Below are 26,123 nucleotides of genomic sequence, written 5' to 3'. Positions count from 1 at the left end.
CTAATGTTGGCCGAACTCAAAGTCAGGTGAGATAGTTGTGTGCCGAGCGAGCGCTCGTGTATAGGAGTCAGGGGAGTTAGGTTGCGGCTGAGCAATCACTCCTACATATGAGAAACGGGGGGAGATAGCGGCCGGCTGAGCGAGAGCTCCTGTGTATGGGAGAGTTAGGGGAGACAGCTGCCGGCCGAGCAAGTGCTCCTGTGTATGAGAGTCGAGGGAAATGGCTGCAGGCCGAGCAAGTGCTCCTGTATATGGGAGTGTTGGGGGAAGACAGCTGCATGCTAAGCGAGCGCTCGTGTGTATGGGAGAGTCGAGGGAGACCGCTGTATGCCAGAGTCAGGGAAGATGGCTGCCGGGCGAGCGAGCGCTCCTGTGTGTATGGGAGAGTTGGAGAGATAATTTCCGGGCACGCAAGCGCTCCTGTGTATGGGAGAGAAGGGGAACACAGCTCTATGCCGTGCGAGCGCTCGTGTATGGGAGAGTCAGGGAAGATGCCTGCCGGCCGAGCAAGCGCTCCTGTGTATGGGAGAGTCGGGGGAGACAGCTGTATGCCGAGCGAGCACTCGTGTATAGGAGTGCCAGGGGAGATGGCTGACGGCAGAGAGAGAGCTCCTGTATATGGGAGAGTTGGGGGAGATAGTTGCCGGTCGAGTGAATGCTCCTGTGTATGGGAGAGTCGAGGGAGACAGCTGTATGCCGAGCGAGCGCTCGTGTATGGGAGTGTCAAGGGAGATGGCTGCAAGCCAAGCGAGCGCTCTTGTGTATGGGAGAGTTGGGGGAGTTAGTTGCCGGCAGAGCAAACGTTCGTTTATGGGAGAGTCAGTGGAAATGGCTGCCAGCCAAGAGAGGGCTCTTGTGTATGGAAAAGTCGAGGAATATGACTGCTGGTTGAGCGAGAGCTCGTGTGTATGGGAGAGTCGAGGGAAAAGGCTGCGGGCCGAGTGAGCGCTCGTGTGTATGGGGGAGTCAAGGGAGATGGCTGCGGGATGAGTGAGCGCTCGTGTGTATGGGAGAGTCGAGGGAGACCGCTGTATGCCAGAGTCAGGGAAGATGCCTGCCGGCCGAGCAAGCGCTCCTGTGTATGGGAGAGTCGGGGGAGACAGCTGTATGCCGAGCGAGCACTCGTGTATAGGAGTGCCAGGGGAGATGGCTGCCGGAAGAGAGAGAGCTCGTGTATATGGGAGAGTTGGGGGAGATAGTTGCCGGTCGAGTGAACGCTCCTGTGTATGGGAGAGTCGAGGGAGACAGCTGTATGCCGAGCGAGCGCTCGTGTATGGGAGAGTCAAGGGAGATGGCTGCAAGCCAAGCGAGCGCTCCTGTGTATGGGAGAGTTGGGGGAGATAGTTGCCGGCAGAGCAAACGCTCGTTTATGGGAGAGTCAGTGGAAATGGCTGCCAGCCAAGAGAGGGCTCTTGTGTATGGAAAAGTCGAGGAATATGACTGCGGGTTGAGCGAGAGCTCGTGTGTATGGGAGAGTCGAGGGAAAAGGCTGCGGGCCGAGTGAGCGCTCGTGTGTATGGGGGAGTCAAGGGAGATGGCTGCGGGATGAGTGAGCGCTCGTGTGTATGGGAGAGTTGGGGGAGACAGCCGCCGGCCTTGCAAGCGCTCCCGTGTATGGGAGAGTTGGGGGGAGATATTTACTGGCCGAGCAAGCGCTCCTGTGTATAGGAGAGTCAGGGGAGATGGCTGCGGGTCGAGTGAGCTCTACTGTTTATGGGAGAGTCGGGGGAGATAGCTGCCGGCTGAATTATCATTTATCTGACAGCTATCTAAAGTGTACAAGGGGCTTTAGTTAGGTCCAGCATTCTGTACGAAGTACATCTTCAGATCTCTAAATCCCCTGTGTAGGCAGAATTAGGGGTAAAATAAAGACACCAGTTAATCAAGCAGAGTTAGGTCAGTAGAAATAAAAAAAAGGCCAAATGGCAGACTCTTCTCCTCGGGGGAGACTTTATTCCTGCTGTTTTTTCTATAAAAAGCAAGTGTTTCAGAATAAGACAGAGCTTTCTGTTATGAGGAGCCAGCCTTGATTTCAAGGTTTATGTAGTGTGAAATTTTTACATATAAATGTAATAATATTTATGTATATACTTTCTGGCTAGCACAAGGTTTCATGTTACAGACTCACTGTCAGACGTGAGCAAGCAAACAGCTCAGTGAGTGACATTGCTGGAATCAGGGTCTGTGACCCTACAACACGCTACTCTCGGATTACATAGTAAAACCTGCTGACAGATTCCCTTTAATATGCCGATGGGTTATGAGATGGTGACAATATGAGTGGTGGTGCACCGAAGCACAGGCGTACTTACCAAGGATACAGCGTCAGACACACTCTCAGGCGAGTGCTTAGGTAAGGACGGCCGTCTCTCAGGATCCTCCAGCTGAGCAGATAAATGGAAGTGGGTTGAGCACTAATAAAAAATTGAAGATGAAACACCAAACTTAACAAATGACAAACTCGTACATACAAACGGCCGTACATCCTCCCCGTACACGTATATACTCGGCCGTACATCCTCCTGCACACCTATACACACGGCCGTCCAGCCTCCTGCACACCTATACACACGGCCGTCCAGCCTCCTGCACACCTATACACACGGCCGTCCAGCCTCCTGCACACCTATACACACGGCCGTCCATCCTCCTGCACACCTATACACACGGCCGTCCATCCTCCTGCACACCTATACACACGGCCGTACATCCTCCCCGTACACGTATACACACGGCCGTCCAGCCTCCTGCACACCTATACACACGGCCGTCCATCCTCCTGCACACCTATACACACGGCCGTCCAGCCTCCTGCACACCTATACACACGGCCGTCCAGCCTCCTGCACACCTATACACACGGCCGTCCAGCCTCCTGCACACCTATACACACGGCCGTCCATCCTCCTGCACACCTATGCACACGGCCGTCCATCCTCATGCACACCTATACACACGGCCGTCCATCCTCATGCACACCTATACACACGGCCGTCCATCCTCCTGCACACCTATACACACGGCCGTACATCCTCCCCGTACACGTATATACACGGCCGTACATCCTCCTGCACACCTATACACACGGCCGTCCATCCTCCTGCACACCTATACACACGGCCGCCCATCCTCCTGCACACCTATACACACTGCCGTACATCCTCCCCGTACATACACGGCCGTACATCCTCCTGCACACCTATACACACGGCCGTCCAGCCTCCTGCACACCTATACACACGGCCGTCCAGCCTCCTGCACACCTATACACACTGCCGTACATCCTCCCCGTACATACACGGCCGTACATCCTCCTGCACACCTATACACACGGCCGTCCAGCCTCCTGCACACCTATACACACGGCCGTCCAGCCTCCTGCACACCTATACACACGGCCGTCCAGCCTCCTGCACACCTATACACACGGCCGTCCAGCCTCCTGCACACCTATACACACGGCCGTCCAGCCTCCTGCACACCTATACACACGGCCGTACATCCTCCCCGTACACCTATATACACGGGCGTCCATCCTCCCCGTACACCTATACACACGGCCGTCCATCCTCCTGTACACCTATACACACGGCCGTCCATCCTCCTGCACACCTATACACACGGCCGTCCATCCTCATGCACACCTATACACACGGCCGTCCATCCTCCTGTACACCTATACACACGGCCGTACATCCTCCCCGTACACGTATATACACGGCCGTCCAGCCTCCCCGCACACCTATACACACGGCCGTCCATCCTCCTGCACACCTATACACACGGCCGTCCATCCTCCTGCACACCTACACACACGGCCGTCCATCCTCCTGCACACCTACACACACGGCCGTCCATCCTCCTGCACACCTACACACACGGCCGTCCATCCTCCTGCACACCTACACACACGGCCGTCCATCCTCCTGCACACCTACACACACGGCCGTCCATCCTCCTGCACACCTACACACACGGCCGTCCATCCTCCTGCACACCTACACACACGGCCGTCCATCCTCCTGCACACCTACACACACGGCCGTCCATCCTCCTGCACACCTACACACACGGCCGTCCATCCTCCTGCACACCTACACACACGGCCGTCCATCCTCCTGCACACCTACACACACGGCCGTCCATCCTCCTGCACACCTATACACACGGCCGTCCATCCTCCTGCACACCTATACACACGGCCGTCCATCCTCCTGCACACCTATACACACGGCCGTCCATCCTCCTGCACACCTATACACACGGCCGTCCATCCTCCTGCACACCTATACACACGGCCGTCCATCCTCCTGCACACCTATACACATGGCCGTCCATCCTCCTGCACACCTATACACATGGCCGTCCATCCTCCTGCACACCTATACACACGGCCGTACATCCTCCCCGTACACGTATATACACGGCCGTCCATCCTCCTGCACACCTATACACACGGCCGTCCATCCTCCTGTACACCTATATACACGGCCGTCCATCCTCCTACATACAAGGCCATACACCTACATACAAAGCATGGGTCATGGCTGGGTCTTCCAGCAAGACAAGGACCCAAAATGTACAGCCAAAGCAACAATGGAGTGACTCAAAAAGAAGCACATTAAGGTAATGGAGTGGCCTAGCCAGTCTCCAGACCTTAATCCCATAGAAAACTTATGGAGGAAGTTGAAGCTCCGAGTTGCTAAGCGACAGCCTCAAAATCTTAATGATTTAGAGATGCAAAGAGGAGTGGACCAAAATTCCTCCTGACGTGCGCAAACCTCATCATCAACTACAAAAACCGTCTGACTGCTGTGCTTGCCAACAAGGGTTTTGCCACCAAGTAATAAGTCTTGTTTGCCAGAGGGATCAAATACTTATTTCTCACTGCAAAATGCAAATACATGTATATAATTTATACAATGTGATTTTCTGGATTTTATTTTTGATATTCTATCTCTCAATGTTAAAATTAACCTACCCTTAAAATTATAGACTATTCATGTCTTTGTCAGAGGGCAAACTTACAAAATCAGCAAGGGATCAAATACTTATTTCCTCCACTGTATATACACGGCCGTACATCCTCCTGTACACCTATATACATAAGCTGTACATCCTCCCGTACAACTATATACATGGCCGTAGATCCTCCTGTATACCTACAGTGGGTACAGAAAGTATTTAGACCCCTTTAAATTTTTCACTGCAGCCATATGGTAAATTTAGAAAAGTTCATTTTTTTCTCATTAATGTACACTCTGCACCCCATCTTCACTGAATAAAAACAAATGTAGAAAATTTTGCAAATTTATTAAAAAAAAACAAAAAACTGAAATATCACATGGTTATAAGTATTCAGACCCTTTGCTCAGTATTGAGTAGTAGCACCCTTTTGAGCTAGTACAGCCATGAGTCTTCTTGGGAATGATTCAACAAGTTTTTCACACCTGGATTTGGGGATTCTCTGCCATTCTTCCTTGCAGATCTGCTCCAGTTCCATTAGGTTGGAAGGTGAACGTTGGTGGAGAGCCATTTTCAGGTCTCTCCAGAAATGCTCAATTGGGTTTAGGTCAGGGCTCTGGCTGGGCCAGTCAAGAATGGTCACATAGGTGTTCTGAAGCCTCTCCTTTGTTATTTTAGCTGTGAGCTTAGGGTCATTGTCTTGTTGAAGGTGAACCTTCGCCCAAGTCTGAGGTCCAGAGCATTCTGGAAGAAGTTTTCATCCAGGATATCTTTGCACTTGGCCACATTCAGGTTTTCTTCAATTGGAACCCGTTGTCCTGTCCCTGCTGCTGAAAAACACCCCCATAGCATGATGCTGCTTCCACCATGTTTCACTGTTGGGATTGTATTGGGCAGGTGATGAGCAGTGCCTGGTTTTCTCCACACATACCGCTTAGAATTTTCACCAAATAGTTCTATCTTTGTCTCATCAGACCAGCTAATGACCTTCATGTGTTTTTTAACAAACTCTATGCAGACTTTCATATATCTGGCACTGAGGAGAGGCTTCCATCGGGCCACTCTGCCATAAAGGCCCGACTGGTGGAGGGCTGCAGTGATCGTTGACTTTGTGGAACTTTCTCCCATCTCCCTACTGCATCTGTGGAGCTCAGCCACAGTGTTCTTCTTTATCTCTCTCACCAAGGCTCTTCTCCCAGGATTGCTCAGTTTGGCTGGACGGCCAGGTCTGGGAAGACTTCTGGTGGTTCCAAACTTCTTCCATTTAAGGATTATGTAGGCCACTGTGCTCTTAGGAACTTTGAGTACTGCAGAAATTCTTTTGTATTCTTGGCCAGATGTTTGCCATTGATACAATTCTGTCTCTGAGCTTCTTGTCCAGTTCCTTTGACCTCATGATTCTCATTTGGTGTGACATGCACTGTGAGGTCTTATATAGACAAGTGTGTGCCTTTACAAATCAAGTCCTATCAGTTTAATTAAACACTGCTGGACTCCAATGAAGGAGCAGAACCATCTCAAGGAGGATCACAAGGAAATGGACAGCATGTGACTTAAATATGAGTGTCTGAGCAAAGGGTCTGAATACTTATTGACCATGTGATATTTCAGTTTTTCTTTAATAAATTTGCAAAAATTTCTACATTTCTGTTTTTTTTTCATTCAAGATGGGGTGCAGAGTGTACATTAATGAGAAAAAAAATGAACTTTTTTGAGTTTACCAAATGGCTGCAATGAAAGAGTGAAAAATTGAAGGGGTCTGAATACTTTCTGTACCCACTGTATATACATGACCGTACATCCTCCCCACACCCCTACATACTCAGCCGTACATCCTCCCATACACCTATATACACGGCCATACATCCTCCGTGTACACGTATGTACATGGCAGTACATCCTCTCTGTATACTTATACACACGGCCATACATCCTCCCTGTACACCTATATACACGTCCGTACATCCTCCCCGTACACCTATATACATGGCCATACATCCTCCTGTACACCTATATACACGGCCATACATCCACCGGCTGTACATCCTCCCATACACATATAGATGGTTTTACATTCTACCTACATGACAGCCGTCTTAATATAAAGCTTTATGAATGGTGACTTACGTCAATGTTTGCGGACTGAGCGAGGTCACGATGAGGTTTCTCAAAATGGACATTACTGTTCTGCAAATGCAAAATATACAAAACTGTGAGATATAAATGTTCGGGTTGTGTAAACCCCTCTCTATGCCAATAGCCCTACATGAGTGTTACTCACACCACCCTCATATTAACAAGTGCATCGCCTGTCAAATGATGCAATATCCCCCTCCTCCTCATTGGGGGGCATAAAACCAGAAGCTGCACCTCACATATGGCAGTGCCGCAGGTCTGTAATACACACAGCGAGTCTGGCTTTTATGACGCCTTCTCTTGGTTATCTCAGGTTATGTCAATCTTCTGCACCACCATAATGGCGCAGACTTTATTAATTCTGGTGCATTTTATAAATGTTCGTTTACTAGTGAGGCGCAAAATGAGTATGCGCACTCAATCTGGTGTGTGGTCTGTGCGCTAGCTTTAGTCTGGCACATTTTGCCGGATAAATCATATACTCTAAATCACCCGATATTCCTCATACACCGCAGTTAATCAACCACAAAGCTCTAGATCACACATGTCAAACTCTGGCCAGAGAGCCAAATCTGCCCGCAGGGTGATTTTATTTGTCCTGCGAGGCCGGCATTGGCCCCCCATCATACAGCATGGAGGACTATGTGGGGCATATTGTTCTATATGGAGGACAATGTGGGACCCATTAGTCTGTATGGAGAACTATGTGGTGTCCATTATGCTGTATGGAGGACTATGTGGGGCCCATTAGTCTGTATGGAGGACTATGTGGGGCCCATTATACTGTATGAACAACTATGTGGGGCCCATTAGTCTGTATGGAGGACTATGTGGAGGCCATTATTCTGTATGGAGGACTATGTGGAGGCCATTATTCTGTATGGAGGACTATGTGGAGGCCATTATACTGTATGGAGGAGGACTATGTGGGGCCATTATACTGTATGGAATACTATAAGGGCTCCATTATACTGTATGGACAACTATGTGGAGCCCATTATTCTATATGGAAGACTATGTGGAGTCCATTATACTATGTGGAGGGGATCACAGTTGAGGCATCAGACAGTGTAGAGGTCACAATACTTTGGGGGGGTATGGGTCATCATGTCATGCGTGTGGAGGGTACTGTGGAGAAATTCACTGTGGGGGTATCATACTCTGTTTGGGGGCCCTTTGGGCATCGCATCATACTTTATTATCTGTATTATTTACGAATTCTAGATTTTTTATCCTTTGTCATTACATACTTAAATTAGGTCATAAGCTTTTTGCTGCTCTTACATAGCATACTACATTATTCCAGTATGCTCCATTTGTGATTACGTGTTTATTTTATTCTAAAATCTATTAAGTAAAACGTACTCTTTAGGACAACCCCTTTAAGTTTGTTTGCATATGAAAGGTTTCATTATTATATTTTAGGATAAGGAAAAACTTCCTCAATTGTAAACATTTTTTTAATTGATATCAAGGTTGGCCTGCGACTTTTTCCAAGTTTTTAATTTGGCCCTCTGTGTGTATTTGAGTTTGGTATCCCTGCTCTAGATATGATCACGGTTTTTCTTTTTTTTTTTTTTTTTCCATCTCTACCAAAAACTCTCTCTCAAAGGGGTAGTCCGGTGAGAAATTATTAAGTGATGGGAGTACAAATTGAAGATCCCGCACCCACTGGCAGAATGGGGCACGTTTATCTCCACTGGCACTCCATTCATTCACTTTACGGCTGCTCAGTGCTGCGCTCAGCTTTCTCCAGCCCATAGAGAATGAATGGTGCAGCATTCGGGCATTCAACCTGTTGCTTCATTCTAGACGGGGGATAAAGATTCCCTGTTCTGCCAATTGGTGAGGTTGGATCCCCACCAACCAAAACAAGTAATCACCTATCCAGCAGACAGGCGATTCTTTGTTTTCACTGGACAACCCCTTTAAGGACTTAATTGCTATTACAAGTCTAATTGAGGATATACAGTACAGACCAAAAGTTTGGACACACCTTCTCATTCAAAGAGTTTTCTTTATTTTCATGACTATGAAAATTGTAGATTCACTCTGAAGGCATCAAAACTATGAATTAACACATGAGGAATTATATAACAAAAAAGTGTGAAACAATTGAAAATACTGTATGTCTTATATTCTAGGTTCTTCAAAGTAGCCACCTTTTGCTTTGATTACTGCTTTGCACACTCTTGGCATTCTCTTGATGAGCTTCAAGAGGTAGTCACCGGAAATGGTTTTCCAACAGTCTTGAAGGAGTTCCCAGAGATGCTTAGCACTTGTTGGCCCTTTTACCTTCACTCTGCGGTCCAGCTCACCCCAAACCATCTCGATTGGGTTCAGGTCTGGTGACTGTGGGGCCAGGGTATCTGGCATAGCACCCCATCACTCCCCTTCTTGGTAAAATAGTCCTTACACAGCCTGGAGGTGTGTTTGAGTCCATTGTCCTGTTGAAAAATAAATGATGGTCCAACTAAACACAAACCGGATGGAATAGCATGCCGCTGCAAGATGCTGTGGTAGCCATGATGGTTCAGTATGCCTTCAATTTTGAATAAATCCCCAACAGTGTCACCAGCAAAGCACCCCCCCACACCATCATACCTCCTCCTCCATGCTTCACGGTGGGAACCAGGCATGTAGAGTCCATCCGTTCACCTTTTCTGCTTTGCACAAAGACACAGTGGTTGGAACCAAAGATCTCAAATTTGGACTCCTCAGACAAAGCACAGATTTCCACTGGTCTAATGTCCATTCCTTGTGTTCTTTAGCCCAAACAAGTCTCTTCTGCTTGTTGCCTGTCCTTAGCAGTGGTTTCCTAGCAGCTATTTTACCATGAAGGCCTGCTGCACAAAGTCTCCTCTTAACAGTTGTTGTAGAGATGTGTTTGCTGCTAGAACTCTGTGTGGCATTGACCTGGTCTCTATTCTGAGCTGCTGTTAACCTGCGATTTCTGAGGCTGGTGACTCGGATGAACTTATCCTCCGCAGCAGAGGTGACTCTTGGTCTTCCTTTCCTGGGGCGGTCCTCATGTGAGCCAGTTTCTTTGTAGCGCTTGATGGTTTTTGCCACTGCACTTGGGGACACTTTCAAAGTTTTCCCAATTTTTCAGACTGACTGACCTTCATTTCTTAAAGTAATGATGGCCACTCGTTTTTCTTTACTTAGCTGCTTTTTTCTTGCCATAATACAAATTCTAACAGTCTATTCAGTAGAGGGAAGATAAAAACCTTCCAAAACGACAATAAAGGTCAAAATATGTAAAATTGCTTTATTAAACACAGGGCAAGGAACAATACAGATTTAAAATGATAGCTGATAGCTTGTCACAAAAAGGCACCGTAGTCTACACATGCTGCTTCAATATAACCCATATAAGGGGGACAGAAAAATATAACCATCATTCCATATACAATGAAAGAACATAGCGTACTCAATTGAACAGTGATAGCACATAGATACACTGAAGATAACCATGTAGTAGGCAATGAGTACGTCCTACATACCACGTATGTCAAGTGCACGCAGACAAGAGAAGCGATCCGGTGCCCACCCCGACGCGCGTTTCGGGAACCTTCGTCAGGGGGCTACAGTGCCTTTTTGTGACAAGCTATCAGCTATCATTTTAAATCTGTATTGTTCCTTGCCCTGTGTCCAATAAAGCAATTTTACATATTTTGACCTTTATTGTCGTTTTGGAAGGTTTTTATCTTCCCTCTCCTCTCATGTCAGTTTGACAATTGGTCTGTGTACAGTCCACAGCACTGTGAGTATTATGGGGTATTTTGTTGCTATATTGCCTTTATTATGATATATTCCCCATATAGCAGGTATGCTGGAGTATGCTACTTTTGTTCTTTATAGTCTATTCAGTAGGACTATCAGCTGTTTATCCACCAGACTTCTGCACAACACAACTGATGGTCCCAACCCCATTTATAAGGCATGAAATTCCACTTATTAAACCTGACAGGGCACACATGAGAAGTGAAAACCATTTCCAGTGACTAACTCTTGAAGCTCATCAAGAGAATGCCAAGAGTGTGCAAAGCAGTAATCAAAGCAAAAGGTGGCTACTTTGAAGAACCTAGAATATAAGACGTATTTTCAGTTGTTTCACACTTTTTTGTTAATTATATAATTCCACATGTGTTAATTCATAGTTTTGATGCCTTCAGAGTGAATCTACAATTTTCATGGTCATGAAAATAAAGAAAACTCTTTGAATGAGAAGGTGTGACCAAACGTTTGGTCTGTACTGTACGTTAGACTCTTAATAATATGCAGATTGTACAAGTACATAAATCCAGACTTTTGTGGTTAGCTTTCTCAGTCGCTTCAGTGGAGAACACGGGAACCATGAGACATCATAAAGCAGTGCCTAGGGTGTGAAAACTAAAGCTAGTCCTGCAGAAGGAAGAATAGCCATCCCTCAGGTTACTAATCCAACACCTGCTGCTTATAGTAAGCTTCTGCTAAGATTTGCATCATTAAAAGAGAAGAGCGCCATAAAGATGTGGACAGAAGACTAAGTAGCGTCCCTATGGAACAGAAGAACAGACGCCTGGCGGCTCAGGACCCAAGGGGCTTCCACGGCGGTGGGGGAAAGTCGTAGTTACTCCCCGGTTAACGGTATTTTTCGGAGCCCATGACAGCACCACCTGAGAGAGGGGATCCGCCCTCCAAGAACAGGAAATCCTACAGATACATAAGGGCAGCACCTCTCCCACGCATCAGTTGCTTTACAGAGCACAAGAGGACCACAAAAGTTAATAGCATAATTTATATACAATACTCTTACACGACTATTAATTACCCGTGTACATATAAGAGGAAGTAGTACACACCCAAATTAAACTAAAGGGAGGGAATATACGGGTGCTGTCATGGACTCCGAAAAATACCGTTAACCGGTGAGTAACTACGACTTTATTCGGTCGTCCATGACAGCACCACCTGAGAGAATTACAGAGAGTAATAATTACTTTAGGGAGGGACTACAGCCTGCAGAACCCTGACAGCAAAGGAGAGGTCTGAGGAAGCACCCAGGTCTAGTCTATAATGGTTGTAGAAGGTGCTCGGAGAGGACCAAGTAGCTGCCTTACATATCTGGTCGATCGAGACCTCCGATCTCTCTGCCCAAGAGGTTTCCATGGCCCTGGTGGAATGCGCCCTCAGCTTACCAGGAGCCGGTTTGCCTTTTGAGGTGTATGCTAATGAAATAGCCTCCCTAATCCATCTTGCTAGCGAGCTTTTTGAAGCCCTAGTGCCCTGATAGGAAATAAACAAGGCATTATCTTTTTTCCAGGGGTCGGTAACTGCCAGGTACTCTATGAGTCATCTCCTAAGGTCTAGCGAGTGAAATTTCCTTTCCTTATCGTTCGTGGGATTAGGGAGGAAGGATGGAAGGAAGAACTATCTCCTGAGTTCTATGGAAACTGGAGGCTACTTTAGGCAGGTATGCTGGATCAGGTGTAAGAATTACCCTGTCTTCCCTGAATTGTATGTAAGGAGGAGGTCTAGACAGCACCTGGATGTCACGAACTCTCCGGGCTGATGTCAACGCTACCAGGAGAGCCACTTTAAAGGACAGGTTTTTTGTGGAATCTAAATGAAATAGGCTCAAACGGGGACTCTGTCATGGCAATAAGGACTAGGTTTAGATCCCATGGCATAAATTTATTTCTCACTACCGGCCTGGACCTGCCTGTTGCTTTAATAAATCTATTGATCCAATAGTTACTGGCGATGTGGCAGTTGAAAAGCGTCCCTAGAGCCGACACCTGTACCTTAAGGGTGCTGGTGGAGAGTCCCATGTCCAGACCTCTTCGTAGGAACTCCAGGATCTGTGCTATGGGAGAGAACTGCCCAGCTACTACCCCTGAAGGAATCTTTTCCAGATCCTAACAGATTTTGGTTGTAATCGGTTTTCTGCTTTTGAGCAGGGTGTTAATTAAAGTCAGGAAGAAACCTTTCTCCTTTAGTAGTGCCCGGTCAAAATCCACGCCGTCAGATGTAGGCCAGCTACCTGAGGATGGTAAACTGGGCCCTGGGATAGGAGGTCTGGGATGTTTGGTAGGACCCAAGGGTCGGACACCGACATGGTCCTGAGGCACGAGAACCATGCCCTCCTGGACCAAAACGGGGCGATCACTATAATCCTTGCTTTGTCCTTCCTGACCTTCCTCATCACCAGGGGTAGTAGAGCCAGGGGAGGGAAGGCGTATGCTAACCCGAAGTCCCAATTGATTAGAAGAGCAGCTACTGCCAGAGGGTTCTCCCTGGGATTTAGAGAGCAGAACCGAGGCACCTTCCTGTTATCTCTGGTGGCGAAGAGGTCCACATCTGGATGCCTCGATTTTTGTACGATTCGGTCGAAGATGGACGTTTTTAAGGACCATTCCCCCTGCTTTAGAAGGTTGCGGCTTAGGAAGTCTGCTGTGGTGTTTTCTTTTCCTTTTATGTGCAGAGCTGGTAAAGACAGGAGATATTGCTCTGCCCATTGGAACAGCTGTTCTGCTATCTCCATCAGGGGCCTGGAACGAGTCCCACCTTGGTGGTTGATGTAAGCCACGGTGACCTGATTGTCGGAGAAGATTCGAACATGGTGACCCTGTAGATACACAAAAAGGTTTTTGACTGCCTGCTCTACGGCTGTTAGCTCTTTCAGGTTGGAGGACATTTACAACTGATGGCATTCCCACAGGTCCTGGATCAAGATTCCCCCCACATGGGGGGCTTGCTCCTGTGGTGACTACCCGGGTTACGTTATATTCCCAGGGCACCCCTCTGGCTAGATAGTTCTCGTCTAGCCACCACTCAAGGGATCTCAAGGTATGTTGGGACAGAGTCAACTGGCCTTCTAGATAACCGCCCAGGATCTTTTGATGGCGTAAAACCTCGCCCTGTAGCACCCTTGTACGGAACTGGGCCCATCGGACCGCGGGGATGCAGGATGAGAGAGAACCAAGGAGGGACATTGCTTTCCTGAGAGACATGGTAGGTCTATTGGAGGCGTTCAAGACCTTCTGATGTAGCCGAACTAATTTTTCAGGTAGAAGACGACACTCGTGATTCTGCGAGTCTAGGGTTAAGCCCAAGAACTGCTGGACTTTCATGGGCTGTAGGCAGGACTTCTTAATGTTTAATAGCCACCCTAACTGCTCCAGAGCTGATTTTGCTTTTAGCAATTGATCCAGACAATGGACTGCCGTTTTGCCTACAAAAAGGAAGTCATCCAGGTAAGGGATTACTAGGATGTTTGCTTCCCGCAGATGGGCCATAACCTCCGCTATATCTTTAGTGAACACCTGGGGGGGCGACTGCTATACCAAAGGGAAGTGTGACATGTTGAAAATGCTGTAACGACCCCTGTAAATGAACTGCCACTCTAAGGAAACGCTGATGAGACACATAGATGGGTATATGGTAATAAGCGTCTTTTAAATCCAACACCACCATAAAACAATTTTCAAACAGTAATTTTATTGTGGAACTGATCGTTTCCATTTTGAAAGGTCGAATAACCAGGTATCTGTTGAGTGCCTTCAGGTTGATTATGGTCCTGTAAGAATTATCTGGTTTACGGACCAAAAATAGGGGGGAGTAGAAGCCTTCGCCTTTCTCCGCCTCTGGTACCTTTATCAGTACTCCTTTCTGACATAGGTCAACAACTTCGGTTTCTAGGGCAGTCTGTTCCGCCAGGGAAGACCTGAGCGTGGTGACCCTAAAACTGTTCTGGGGGACACAGGCAAATTCTAGCTTTAAGCCTGAGGCTACCAACCTCAGGATCCAGTTACTGTTTGAGATCCGCGACCAGGCTTGGCAGAAGGCTGATAGTCTACCTCCCACCGGGGCCTCTAATCATTGGGGGGGTTTCTTGGTCTCACGGGATGCTTCCTGGCGTCCCCCTCCAAACATAAACCCGGTACCTTTTTTCTTTTTATCTTCCCATCTGCCTCGGTCCCTGGATGACCTCCTCCGAAAAAATCTCTTCCTAGCAAAGGGACATCTATAGGAAGGGGTGGGCAGGGAAGGGAATTTCTTTTTATCGTTGTCTGTCTTCTCCAGTTGATCTAGGACTGGTCCAAATAGATATTCCCTCTCACACGGGATGGAGCAAAGCCAGGATCTGGCCTGCATATCCCCGGGCCAGCATTTCAGCCATACAGCCCGTCGGTCTGCATTTGATAGCCCTGCGGCCTTGGCCGCCATTCTTGCGGAATCTGCCGAAGCGTCGGCTAAAAAGGCTGCCGCATTCTGGATGATAGGTAGGGTTTTCAAGATAGACTCCCTCGAGGCTCTGTCCTCTAACTGCGTTTCCAGCTGGTCCAGCCAGACCATCAAAGATCTGGCTGCGCAGGTAGCTGCTACTGCCGGTCTCAGGGCGCCAGCTGACATTTCCCATGTGCCTTTCAAGTAGGAGTCCGCCTTTTTATCCAGCGTATCCTTTAAAGAGACCATGTCATCAAAGGGGATAGCGGATTTTTTGGACGCCTTAGCCACTGCTGCATCCAATTTCGGGGCTTTGACCCATTTATTTACCATGGGGTCCTCAAAGGGATATCGCCGTTTAAAAGCTGGTGGTAGGGAGCCTTTCCTTTCTAGTTTCCTCCATTCTCTATTAATCAAATTTTGGACCTTGTCGTTTAACGGGAACGACTTACGTTTCCTGGGGTCGAAACCCCCGAACATTAGGTCTTGCGCTGACAGTTCTGGTTTTGTGTCTGTTACCCCCATGGTAGCCTTGACTGCCTTAACTAGTTTGTCCACTTGTTCCAGACCTAGGCAGAAACGACTGGCGTCTTCCTCTGAAGAGAACGCAGACACGGAGATAGAGGGTTCTGAGGAGTCTTCATTTCCTCTAGGGTCAGCTGAAGAGCCTGACCCTGAGAAACTTGCTCTCTTTCTCTTCCTAGACGCCTCCCCCTGGGGTACGGATTTTAGGGCTTTAACCTCCATCCTGATAATTTCCCTTAGACTTGTAGCGAAGTCAGGGGTTTCTTCCGCCACCGTCTACACCAGGGGTCCTCAAACTGCGGCCCTCCAAAGACTTTTATCCGGCCTCTGGCCAGGCCGACTTTGAGCTCATGAACTGCACTGCAGTTCAGTGCCGGCGGGCCGTGTAATTGCGGGCGGGACGAGGCGCCGAGGAAAGGCGTTACGCAGCCCTCCCGCAGCACAGTGCACAGAGACGACGTGATTGTCATCACGCCGCCTGCGCGGTCTGATGATGTCACGCCGCCTGTGTGCCTATGCAGGAAGAAGACGGAGATGAGCGGGCGCCTCTTCAGAGCAGCGGGGGACATAGGTGAGTACATTTTTTTTTTTTTTTAATGCCGGGTCCTATTGGGGTCATTGTTCTGCCTAGTGGGGACATTTTCCTTCCTATTGGGGCCTTTTTTTGCCTAGTGGGGACCTGTGCTACCTATTGGGGACATTGTTCTGCCTAGTGGGGACCTATGCTACCTATTGGGGACATTTTCCTGCCTAGTGGGCACCTGTGCTACCTATTGGGGACATTTTTCTGCCTAGTGGGGACCTGTGCTACCTATTGGGGACATTTTCCTGCCTAATGGGGACCTGTGCTGCCTAATGGGGACATTTACCTGCCTATTGGGGACATTTATCTGCCTAATGGGGACATCTACCTGCCTATTGGGGACCTGTGCTGCCTATTGGGGACCTGTGCTGCCTATTGGGGACATTTACCTGCCTATTGGGGACCTGTGCTGCCTATTGGGGACATTTACCAGTCTATTGGGGACCTATGCTGCATTCTTGCACCACACCAGTCTGAGCCTGAGGTAAAAGTGGAGTTCCACCAATATGGGCACTGGTGAGGCTGCATTGATAGCCACTGATCAGGCTGCATTGATGGGCACTGATCAGACTGCATTGATGGGCACTGATCAGACTGCATTGATGGGCACTGATCAGGCTGCATGTCTCTGTGTTGGCAGTTTTATTGCTGGTATATTGTTTTTGTAGCGCTGTATATATGTTGGTATTTTACTAATAGCAATTTTGAATCCCTAGGAAACAATGATATCAAGAAAGAGAAAAAATTGACTCGAAGTGTAGGATATTCGAAGAACCCAAAAAATCGGTTTGATGATTTAACTTCATTTTTAATATTGTATTTGTTCCTATTTTTGTTTTATTACTACTAAATAAGATATGTGCAGTGTGCACAGGAATTTAGTCATAATTTTTTTAAACTATATTACGGCCCTCCAACGGTCCGAGGGACCGAAATCTGGCCCCGTTTAAAAAGTTTAAGGACCCCTGGTCTACACCTTTTAGGGTAGGCATCTGGCAAGGGGCATTTGCAAAGGGCGCATTCCCTGTTTTTTGCCTTGTCAGCGCATTTCTTCCCCTATAGGATGAAAACATAAGGGGAACACTGCATCAGGGCACATTCACGAAGATCTCTTACCCTGAGCAGAAGGCGTAGGTACTGGATCACGGGGGGGCGAGCTGGATCCTTCGGCCTGGAGGAACTTCTATGGCCAGATTGTCCAGTTCGTTTTTTCTTTTGCTGGGAGCTGGTTTGGGACCTCTCTGATGTACATTCCTGCTCTCGGTCCAGCTGGGCCACGGGAGTTTCCGGCTCGTCCATTCCTGCACCTGAGCTAAAGCCGCTCTGCAGTGTTTCTGTGCCCTTTTCTTCCCCCCGGCAAACCCGGGTTCACAGGTGTCATGGTCAGGGGCTGATTCTCGCCCCCCCCTTTCCCTCCGACGTCCATGGGTACTCCCCCCCCCCCGTGCACCACTCCTGCCCCTGCCACTCTGTCGGCGCCCACGCCGATGCGCCTGGGGACCAACAGGGAGGAAAGCCGGCCGGCATACGACTTCCGGTTCGGCGCCACTGGCCCCGCTCCCCGCCAACCGCGTCACTTCCGGTCTGAGCGAACGCGCGGGGACGCGCAGGCCACCAGCGCCATGGCGGCGCCCGACTCCGCAAAGCGCTCCCCGCACGCCACCGAGGCACAGCCGCACGCCCCCGACCGCAGCCTGGATGAAGGGAGACCGCACCAGCAGGACCGGGGTCCGGGAAGAGGACCCATACTTACCCGCCGGCCCAGGAGACGGGCATCCGCCGGACCCCGCTCCCACCTGCCCCGCACACTAACGTGGAACCCTACCCGGGCCACCGTGGCGCTTCCAGGGGACTCCGTACTGCCCGAGGTAGGAGACCCCCCCGCTACCTGAGTCGGACAGCCGGCCTGGGGATTCCTTCGTCCATGATGGCATGATCTGTAGGGAATCCTGTCCTCCAGGAACAGGAAACCAACTGATGCGTGGGAGAGGCGCCGCCCTTATGTATCTGTAGGATTTCCTGTTCCTGGAGGGCAGATCCCCTCTCTCAGGTGGTGCTGTCATGGACGACCTAATAAAGAAGAGTTGCGCAATAGCAGGAGCACCTGAGCTCAACCCAACTTTCTAAACTGGCAGATCAAAAGAGAAAAAGCTTAGTTCCTTACCTGCCTAATCAAGGTTAAGACATGTTTGCTCGACTTCCCATATGTTACATTCCCAAGTCTAAACGCAAACTATTTTTTACCCGTCAGTCCTACTTTGAATTGGGAAACCAGGCAAGTAAATTTTTGGCCTTCTTTGTACGCCAACATAACACATCTAATACCATACTTCAAATTCGGAAACCAGATAATTCAATAGCAACCTCAACTGAGGATATACTTCATTGCTTTTCTGACTATAATAATACATTATATATCCCACAATGTCTGGACTACTTATTAGACATAAAATTCCCCTCGGTGGACTCTACTCAGCGAGCCCTTCTGAACGCTGATATCACTAAAGAAGAAATAGAAGGTGCTATGATGGATATGGCCTCTGGGAAGGCTCCTGGTCCGGATGGGTTCCCAATTGAACTATACAGAAAGTGTAAAGATGCATTAGCGCCACTTCTCTTAGAGGTGTTTCAGAGGATTGGAGGGGGGGGGGGGGGGTATGCCGGGTTCCTTTTACGAAGCAAATATTATTGTACTTAAAAAAGAAAGGAAGGACCTTCTTGAATGTGGATCATACCACCCCATATCACTTATTAATGTAGACTATAAGATTTTCACTAAGGTTCTGGCCACTGGATTGAACTCTGTTATATTGGATCTCATACACCCTGACCAAACTGGTTTCATGCCTGGCAAAAGCACTTCTATTATTATTAGGCGGGTCCAGTCGGTGGTTCTCTATAGCTCTTTGGTGTGGGATAATTCTTGGGCTTTGGCGTTGTTCGACGATGCTAAGGCCTTTGACTCACTTAAATGGCCTTTCCTATTTGCGTGTTTGCGGAAATATGGTTTTGGTGATAGATTTCAAAAATGGATTAGCATAATATACGCAAAGCCCAAGGCTCGTATAATTATAAATAACTATATCGGAACCATTTTCCCTGTCAATAGGGACGCGTCAGGGGTGCCCCCTCTCCCCAGCCCTCTTTGTCCTTGCGATCGAGGCAATACGCGTAAGGTCCTCTCTGAATATCAAGTCCACCTTGATACTTTATCTTTGTTGCTTATAGTGTCACATTTCAAATATTTAGGAATAAATATTTTTAAAAAAAAAATTGTGAACTTGACTTACAACTTAATATCCTTCCACTATTGGATCTAGTTAAACTTAAATTTGCATCTTGGAGTAAACTACCGCTATCTGTCGCAGGTCGTATAAACCTAATTAAGATGATTTTGCTCTCTAAGCTTCGTTATTACCTCCAACACAGTGCGGTGCTGATTCCCAAGTCCTTCTTTGCAAATTTAAATTCTCTAATTACGTCCTTTATATGGGGGAAAACCAGACCCAAGCTTAAATTATCTACTTTGCAGAGACCTAAACAGATGGGCGGAGCAGCTCTGCTAGATTTCTATTTATATTATCTTGCTGGCCAGGTTAAGGCCTTGAGTAGATGGATGGCTGACAGCAACTGGTCTAAAGGGGGTTTTACACTAAGCGATATCGCTAGCAATATCGCTAAAACGTCACTGGTTTTGTGACGTTATAGCGATATTGCTAGCGATATCGCTATGTGTGATACTTACCTCCGACCGGCTCCCCCGCTGCTCATCGCTGATCGCGCGAGAATGTCCGGCTCCATTTCTCGTCGGGCGCTTCCTGCTGAGACTTCCTGCTGTGACGACGAGCGACGCTGGACGCGGGCGGGAGGACGCAGGATCGCTGTGTGTGAATGGTAAGTATCGTGCGCTGCGTCGCTGCTGAATCGCTGTGAGGTCTTTCTGTATGAAAGCTCACTAGCAATCATTTAGCGATGCACCAGCGATCCTGACCGGGTGGGATCGCTGGTCGGATCGCTGGTGCATCGCTAAATGTAAAAGGGCCTTAACTCCGAAAGTCAGCTAGCTGGCCCATGCTGCACGAATAGACTGCCCCGTTGGGTTTTTTGGAAATGAATAAACCTAGCATCCCCCCGATTATTACCTTTTATTTATTTATTATTACTCTGTTTAGCAAGGTCAATTTGGAGACAGATTAAAAAGGTGGTCCACTTCGGGGATATTTTAGCTGAAATGCCATTATGGAACAATGTTTATTTCTCGGTGCTGTTAAACAAAACATCCGCTGACTTCTGGATTGTACATGGTGTTTCCTCGGTCAGAGATTTATATGTAAATGGTGTCCTAATGTCCCTTCGAACAAATTCAATCTAAAAACAATTTCCCGAGGTCCCAATTTTTTCGCTACCTTCAGCTCAGATCAGCTTTTCAGTCACATTTATGCTCCGCGTGTGGGACCCATACTATCTTATCTTTCCCTCTAATAGGAATCCTTAAGTCACAGGGGCCCCGGTGCTCATGTCCGCTCTATACACTTATATGCTGTCTGTGGGAACCAGCTCTACCATGGTGGCAGTCAGGAGGAGATGGGGGGGGGGGGGGGTCTTATTCCTGATGCTCAGGACGAGGATTGGGAAGAGGTTCTTGAGTCTCCGATTGGGGTGTCTCCATCGATCAATAATAGAATGATTCAATTATGGTATATATGATACACCAGTCATATTTAACCCCCGTCACGACTCTTCAGAATGGGTCGACTCAAATCTTCGGAATGTTTAAGATGTTACTCAGCAGAGGCAGACTTTACTGATATAGTGTGGAGTTACCCTATTATCCTCTCCTACTGGAATGAGGTAACATCGCTGCTGACTTCATTAGTACAATCCCGCTTCCCCATAACCCACTGGTCTGTTTATTTGGGGTGCTGGATGTTATACCATATGAACGAACGTTACATCAAAACCAGGGCTGTCTAGGGAAATTTGACAAAATTTGGGACAGGTGGAACTCCTCTCATCTCACCATTCTAGTACATAGTGGTTCAGCACCACTGTAAATATTATGATTAAAATATTTCTGGTTATCCTATGGCATCAAATGGATATTAATAACACATAACTGTGCTTGGCAATGTGTTAGTAGTAGTTGTAGTAGTTTCAATAGATGTGTAGTATCATTTTGAGATATATATCGCCAAGTGGTTATAAAGACAAAAATGTTCTGTCCACTTGTTGATTTGGTTTATTATCATCACAGCAATGCAGGGACTTATGAAACCAAAGTTGTACTAAGGATCTAATATGCAAGGTTGCTGTTCCTTTATAGTTATATGGACAGGTGCACGTGTACTACTTTGGCTATATACATGTGTGTATATGTTGTTTTACGGTTAATAAATTTAAAAAAAAAAAAAGGCATGTCTGGTTCCTCAGACCTATATCTGCCTCTGAATGACACTAAGCTAAATTGAGTACCTGAATGTTGGCTGCAAAAGAATTGCCTGCTGGGGTGGAGTCAACATTTTTAGACTCTTTAAGTAGTAGTTTCTAAGACTAAGTAGTGTTAGCCTCCAGGTGACAGTATATTAACCCCTGGTTCCTGTTTCCCCCAATGAAGCGACTGAGAAAACAATTCTGTAAGGCTCGCATGCCCTCCATTAATAATACAGCGTCATTTATGGACTTAGAAACCTTTATCTGGCCGCAATCTGTAGAATAAATGCTGTAAATCTATTCACCAGTGTCTACATCCAAACCAGCATGTCACCAGACCTATATACTATACTTACAGGACTTGGCAATTCTTTCTGGCTTCTTATGCTATGCAAGCTTCCGATCTCCGTCTGAGAGCTGGAGTGGGAAAGACCCTCGAAATAAGGCCTAGAATAAAAGGTTTCCATCAGTTCTCAGTTGGTATTTCTACCCAAATGCTCATCTTTATCAATCACCATCCACAGATCCAACAATGTTGTGCGAAAAATTTTATATATATATATATATAATCATTTTTTCCTTTCTTCTGTACTCTGTTCCATATGACAATATGTCCCGGCATGTTCTGCTCCATTAGTGGCCTTTTCCAATATACAAATTTTTTATTATTATTTTTGATATACACTACATTTTAGATGTGCTACATTTTCCTAGGAGTAATCTCTGCCCAGTACAGTGCTGGCTCAGCCTCCGAGCCTGCTCCATACACATACGTACATATTCGCCAGTTTTCCAAAAAATTTTTTGCCGGATTCTGGTCCTGCGGTCAGGTCAGTAGTCTGCGGCAGTCGTACCAGAGCCTTGCAAACCTCTTCCTACCTACAGGCATTTGTGGTGCCACAACCGAATAGTATGTCTGGCACAACATCAAGCTTGACCTACATATTAGAAGAAGCTCTGAGGAAGTCAGCAGGTAGGAAGATGTTCACAGAGCTTAGGGTCATGAGTCATGACAGTATTTTTGCTCAACTCTAGATCCAAACGCTGAAACCCCTAGTGACAGGTAGAACATGGGACTCCAGGCCCTGGTCTGAGTGTGTACACTGCTGCTCCATTCACACTCTGGGACACTGCTGGAGATAGCCGGGGCTGTACTGATGATCGGCTTTGATACAATTGCGGACAGTCCTTGCATGGACTCAAACAAAATGATATTTGAAAATAATACAAGAAGCATTTAAAAAAATATATTTTTTTGCCACGATCTAAAACATTCTGCACTTTGGGATAAGTATTTTCTTCATATAACTCAGTCTGATCCTCTTAAATGTCACCGATTTTCCCTAACCAAAGTAATTTGGGGTGTATTCCTTTAAGATGACAATCTAGAAGTGTCTTCTACGGGCTGCCAGCTACTTGGTCTCTTATGTGACGGTCTATTCATGTCCAATAAAAGCATACAGAGCAGTATGTACTGAATTTCTCACTTTAATTTTGGTTTGGGTGTGCTGAGGACGCTGTCGTCATCTTCCATTTCAGGTCCGCTATCACTTGGATTTTCTATATCCAGGGTGTCGTACAGCAAGTCCATATCCTCCTCCACTTCTGGCACATGCTCTCCGGGGTCCTGTTCAGAGTCAAGCACCTAGAAATATTAGTACAGAACACAATGAAGACATTTTCTATCTTAATCTACTTTAAAGGGGACCCATCATTGGTTCAAAAACAACCAGTTTTTGCTTGTTCTATTAATGCTGTTCCCTTGAGTATTTTGTTTTTTGTTAACCCATCATTCAGTTTTGGAGAGATGGGCCTTTTTATTTAGTGCTACTTTTGATGGTCTTTACAAGGGGGTATGGCTCACAGAGTAATAATTCAGTGTTACCATTCACTCACACCCCTGAGGATCCTGAGAGTCAATTTAACAAATAAAAAGGCCCACCTTTCCGGAACCATATGGCGGACTTGCGGTAAATAAAACTGAATACTCAGGGGAGAAGCGGGAAAAGTAATCTGGTGACAGGTCCTCTCTAAGAAAACGGATTTATAGGATTGGCCATGAAATGCATCAAAACAATCACTTGGTGAAAACTGGACAAGGCAAACCGCTTGTTGGTTCTGTGCAAAACCAGCTCCTTCAACATCTGCACACTGCGCTTTCCATTAATTACTATGGGAGCGCCAAAACCTACATTCCATGGGACCGGAATCTGTCATAAATGTACCAAATAGGAAAACCCTTTGATGACAACTCGTCCCTCCAAATCTACATTATATACTATCTCTGGAGTTGGCGAGTATCGATTCACAGGACCTAGGTCCATCTGCTATGTCTAATCTGCGGCCATCGGGCAAGACCCCCGAGAACCACCTCCAAGCTCACTGCATCTGCGGCTCTTCTTTTGATTAGCCGGCCTGGTGCAACATCACAGGTGAGTTATACCATGATAATGTCGTGCCAGACCGCCTAATCAAAAGAAAAGAAGCTGATGGCGTCAGCTGAGATTCAGTTACCAGGGCTCCCATAAGAGGCCACAGATGGCGGACGTAGCCGATGGACTGGGTCCCGAGAGCCGACTAATGACATCAAGCAACAATATAACGCATGAATAGTACCTCATCAGAAACTTTGAACCTTCGTAAGAGGGCAACCACTTTTTGCTTGAAGTTCTGCTGCTGTAAAACAAAAAACATTCATAGTTTTCTAGCAGGTTGTCAGATGCTTCAAAACTTATTTTTACAATGGTTGAGGCTAAAGCAGATTCACAGCTATCTAGCACTGGCGATGACAGCACTTGTAAAATCCAACATCTTTGCAATATACCTTTGTTATTTTTTTTGATGCTTTTATGTATCTTCACTAAAAAGAAAAATTTGCATAGCTAAATGCCTAATAAAAGATGGTAGATTCTACATTCTCAGATTACAGACACTATGTTGATGAATATTTAGGGTGAACATAAAAGTTTAACCTCTAGTCTCTCATATGCTTATATGTGCAAACCTGTGCAGAAGAGCGTTCAGATTACACAACACAAAATGTCAAGTTAATAAATAGTTAGACCTGGTGAGGCTGGTGTACTTATTGTGAAAAATCCATTGCTATATAAACCTGTGTGAAACTTTTCCTGCATAATACTAAAATGACCATTTGAAGAATCCATCTCTAGCTGGACTCAAAAAATGCTCATTTTAATTGGAGAATTTGAATAAGTACACCAGCCTTATCAGGTCTGTTTTCACCGTGTTGTAAAACCTGATGACAGATCTACTGTAAGGGGAACCTGTCACATTAGAAAAGTGACCAGATTTATTTGCAGTTTTGAGGGAACAGATTCGGTATAACTTGTCATGTATTAATCCTAAACTGTGCTAGTTTGGGATTTAGGAGTCCAGTGGGCGGTCCTATTGAGTATAGAAGGAAAGTTCTGCTCCAGCTGCTATTAAAATCTTCTTTAATGAAAAGCCATTAAAACATACAATGGTGAAGACTCTCCATATAACCTCACCACAACAGAGATGACAGGCTACGCGTTTCGACCAGACGGTCTTTGTCAAAGCCATGTTTGAAATTTGCCTTAGATTAGACATATATATGTAGCTTAACGAATAAAACATCATATAAAAATCACATGATCACATGAGCCAATCCAATTGGACACATGTAATTAAATACAAAAGTGACATAGAAAAAAACAAAAAAAAACAAGGTTTTTTTTCCTCTTTTGAGGAAAAAAAAAAAAAAGGGGAAATTCAACAATAGTGCAACAATAGATCGTGTCTTTTATTGAGACCGCTTGGATGTCTAGTATTTAAAAATGGTATATCCAAAATGCTTCCCGAGTAAGGAGACATCGCCTGATGTCTCCCCCACGGGATGACAGGTTTACTTTTTCTATTCCCTGAACTTTAAGGTGTGATGTATTGCGGGCATGGCAATCAATAAAATGTTTGGAAACTGCTGAGACATTCCGTATAAAATTATTTGTATTGCTAATATCATTTAAATGTTCCCTTATTCTTATTTTTAGCTGCCTCGAGGTGCAACCAACATAGGATAAATCACATTGTTCACAGTTAATTTTATTCACTATGTTGCTAGAATTGCAATTGATATAATTTTTTATTTTAAAACAAGAAGTATGATCATTATTAGTGAATTCCTGAGAAATTTGGGCATATTTGCATATTTTACAAATGTTAGGCTGGTTTCACATTAGCGCTTTTTAAGCGCACGCACGGCCGGGGGTAGCTCCGCCCCCGAGCCGGC

General features: G+C 46.6%; 1 protein-coding gene across 5 annotated transcripts in view; it reads right to left on the bottom strand.

Moving 5' to 3' along the window:
- The window catches only part of PACS2 (phosphofurin acidic cluster sorting protein 2), a 183,534-nt gene that overhangs the window by 53,883 nt on the left and 103,528 nt on the right, over positions 1–26,123 (bottom strand). For 2 of the 5 annotated variants that reach the window (XM_073566764.1, XM_073566766.1), the window contains exons 8-12: positions 24,470–24,529; positions 23,341–23,498; positions 22,210–22,300; positions 7,093–7,152; positions 2,313–2,414 (exon numbers count right to left, since the gene is read on the bottom strand). In XM_073566764.1, coding sequence (XP_073422865.1) covers positions 2,313–2,414; positions 7,093–7,152; positions 22,210–22,300; positions 23,341–23,498; positions 24,470–24,529 — 471 coding nt within the window. The remainder of the gene's footprint in view (positions 1–2,312; positions 2,415–7,092; positions 7,153–22,209; positions 22,301–23,340; positions 23,499–24,469; positions 24,530–26,123) is intronic. The other 3 variants (XM_073566768.1, XM_073566765.1, XM_073566767.1) reach the window with 2 other exon arrangements.

This window comes from Dendrobates tinctorius, unplaced genomic scaffold (genome assembly GCF_039654945.1).
Source record: "Dendrobates tinctorius isolate UK_male_01 unplaced genomic scaffold, ASM3965494v1 ptg000019l, whole genome shotgun sequence".
NCBI classification, from domain to species: Eukaryota; Metazoa; Chordata; class Amphibia; order Anura; family Dendrobatidae; genus Dendrobates; species Dendrobates tinctorius.
Note: the sequence above shows the minus strand (reverse complement) of the source record. Positions and strands in the feature narration are given on the sequence as shown.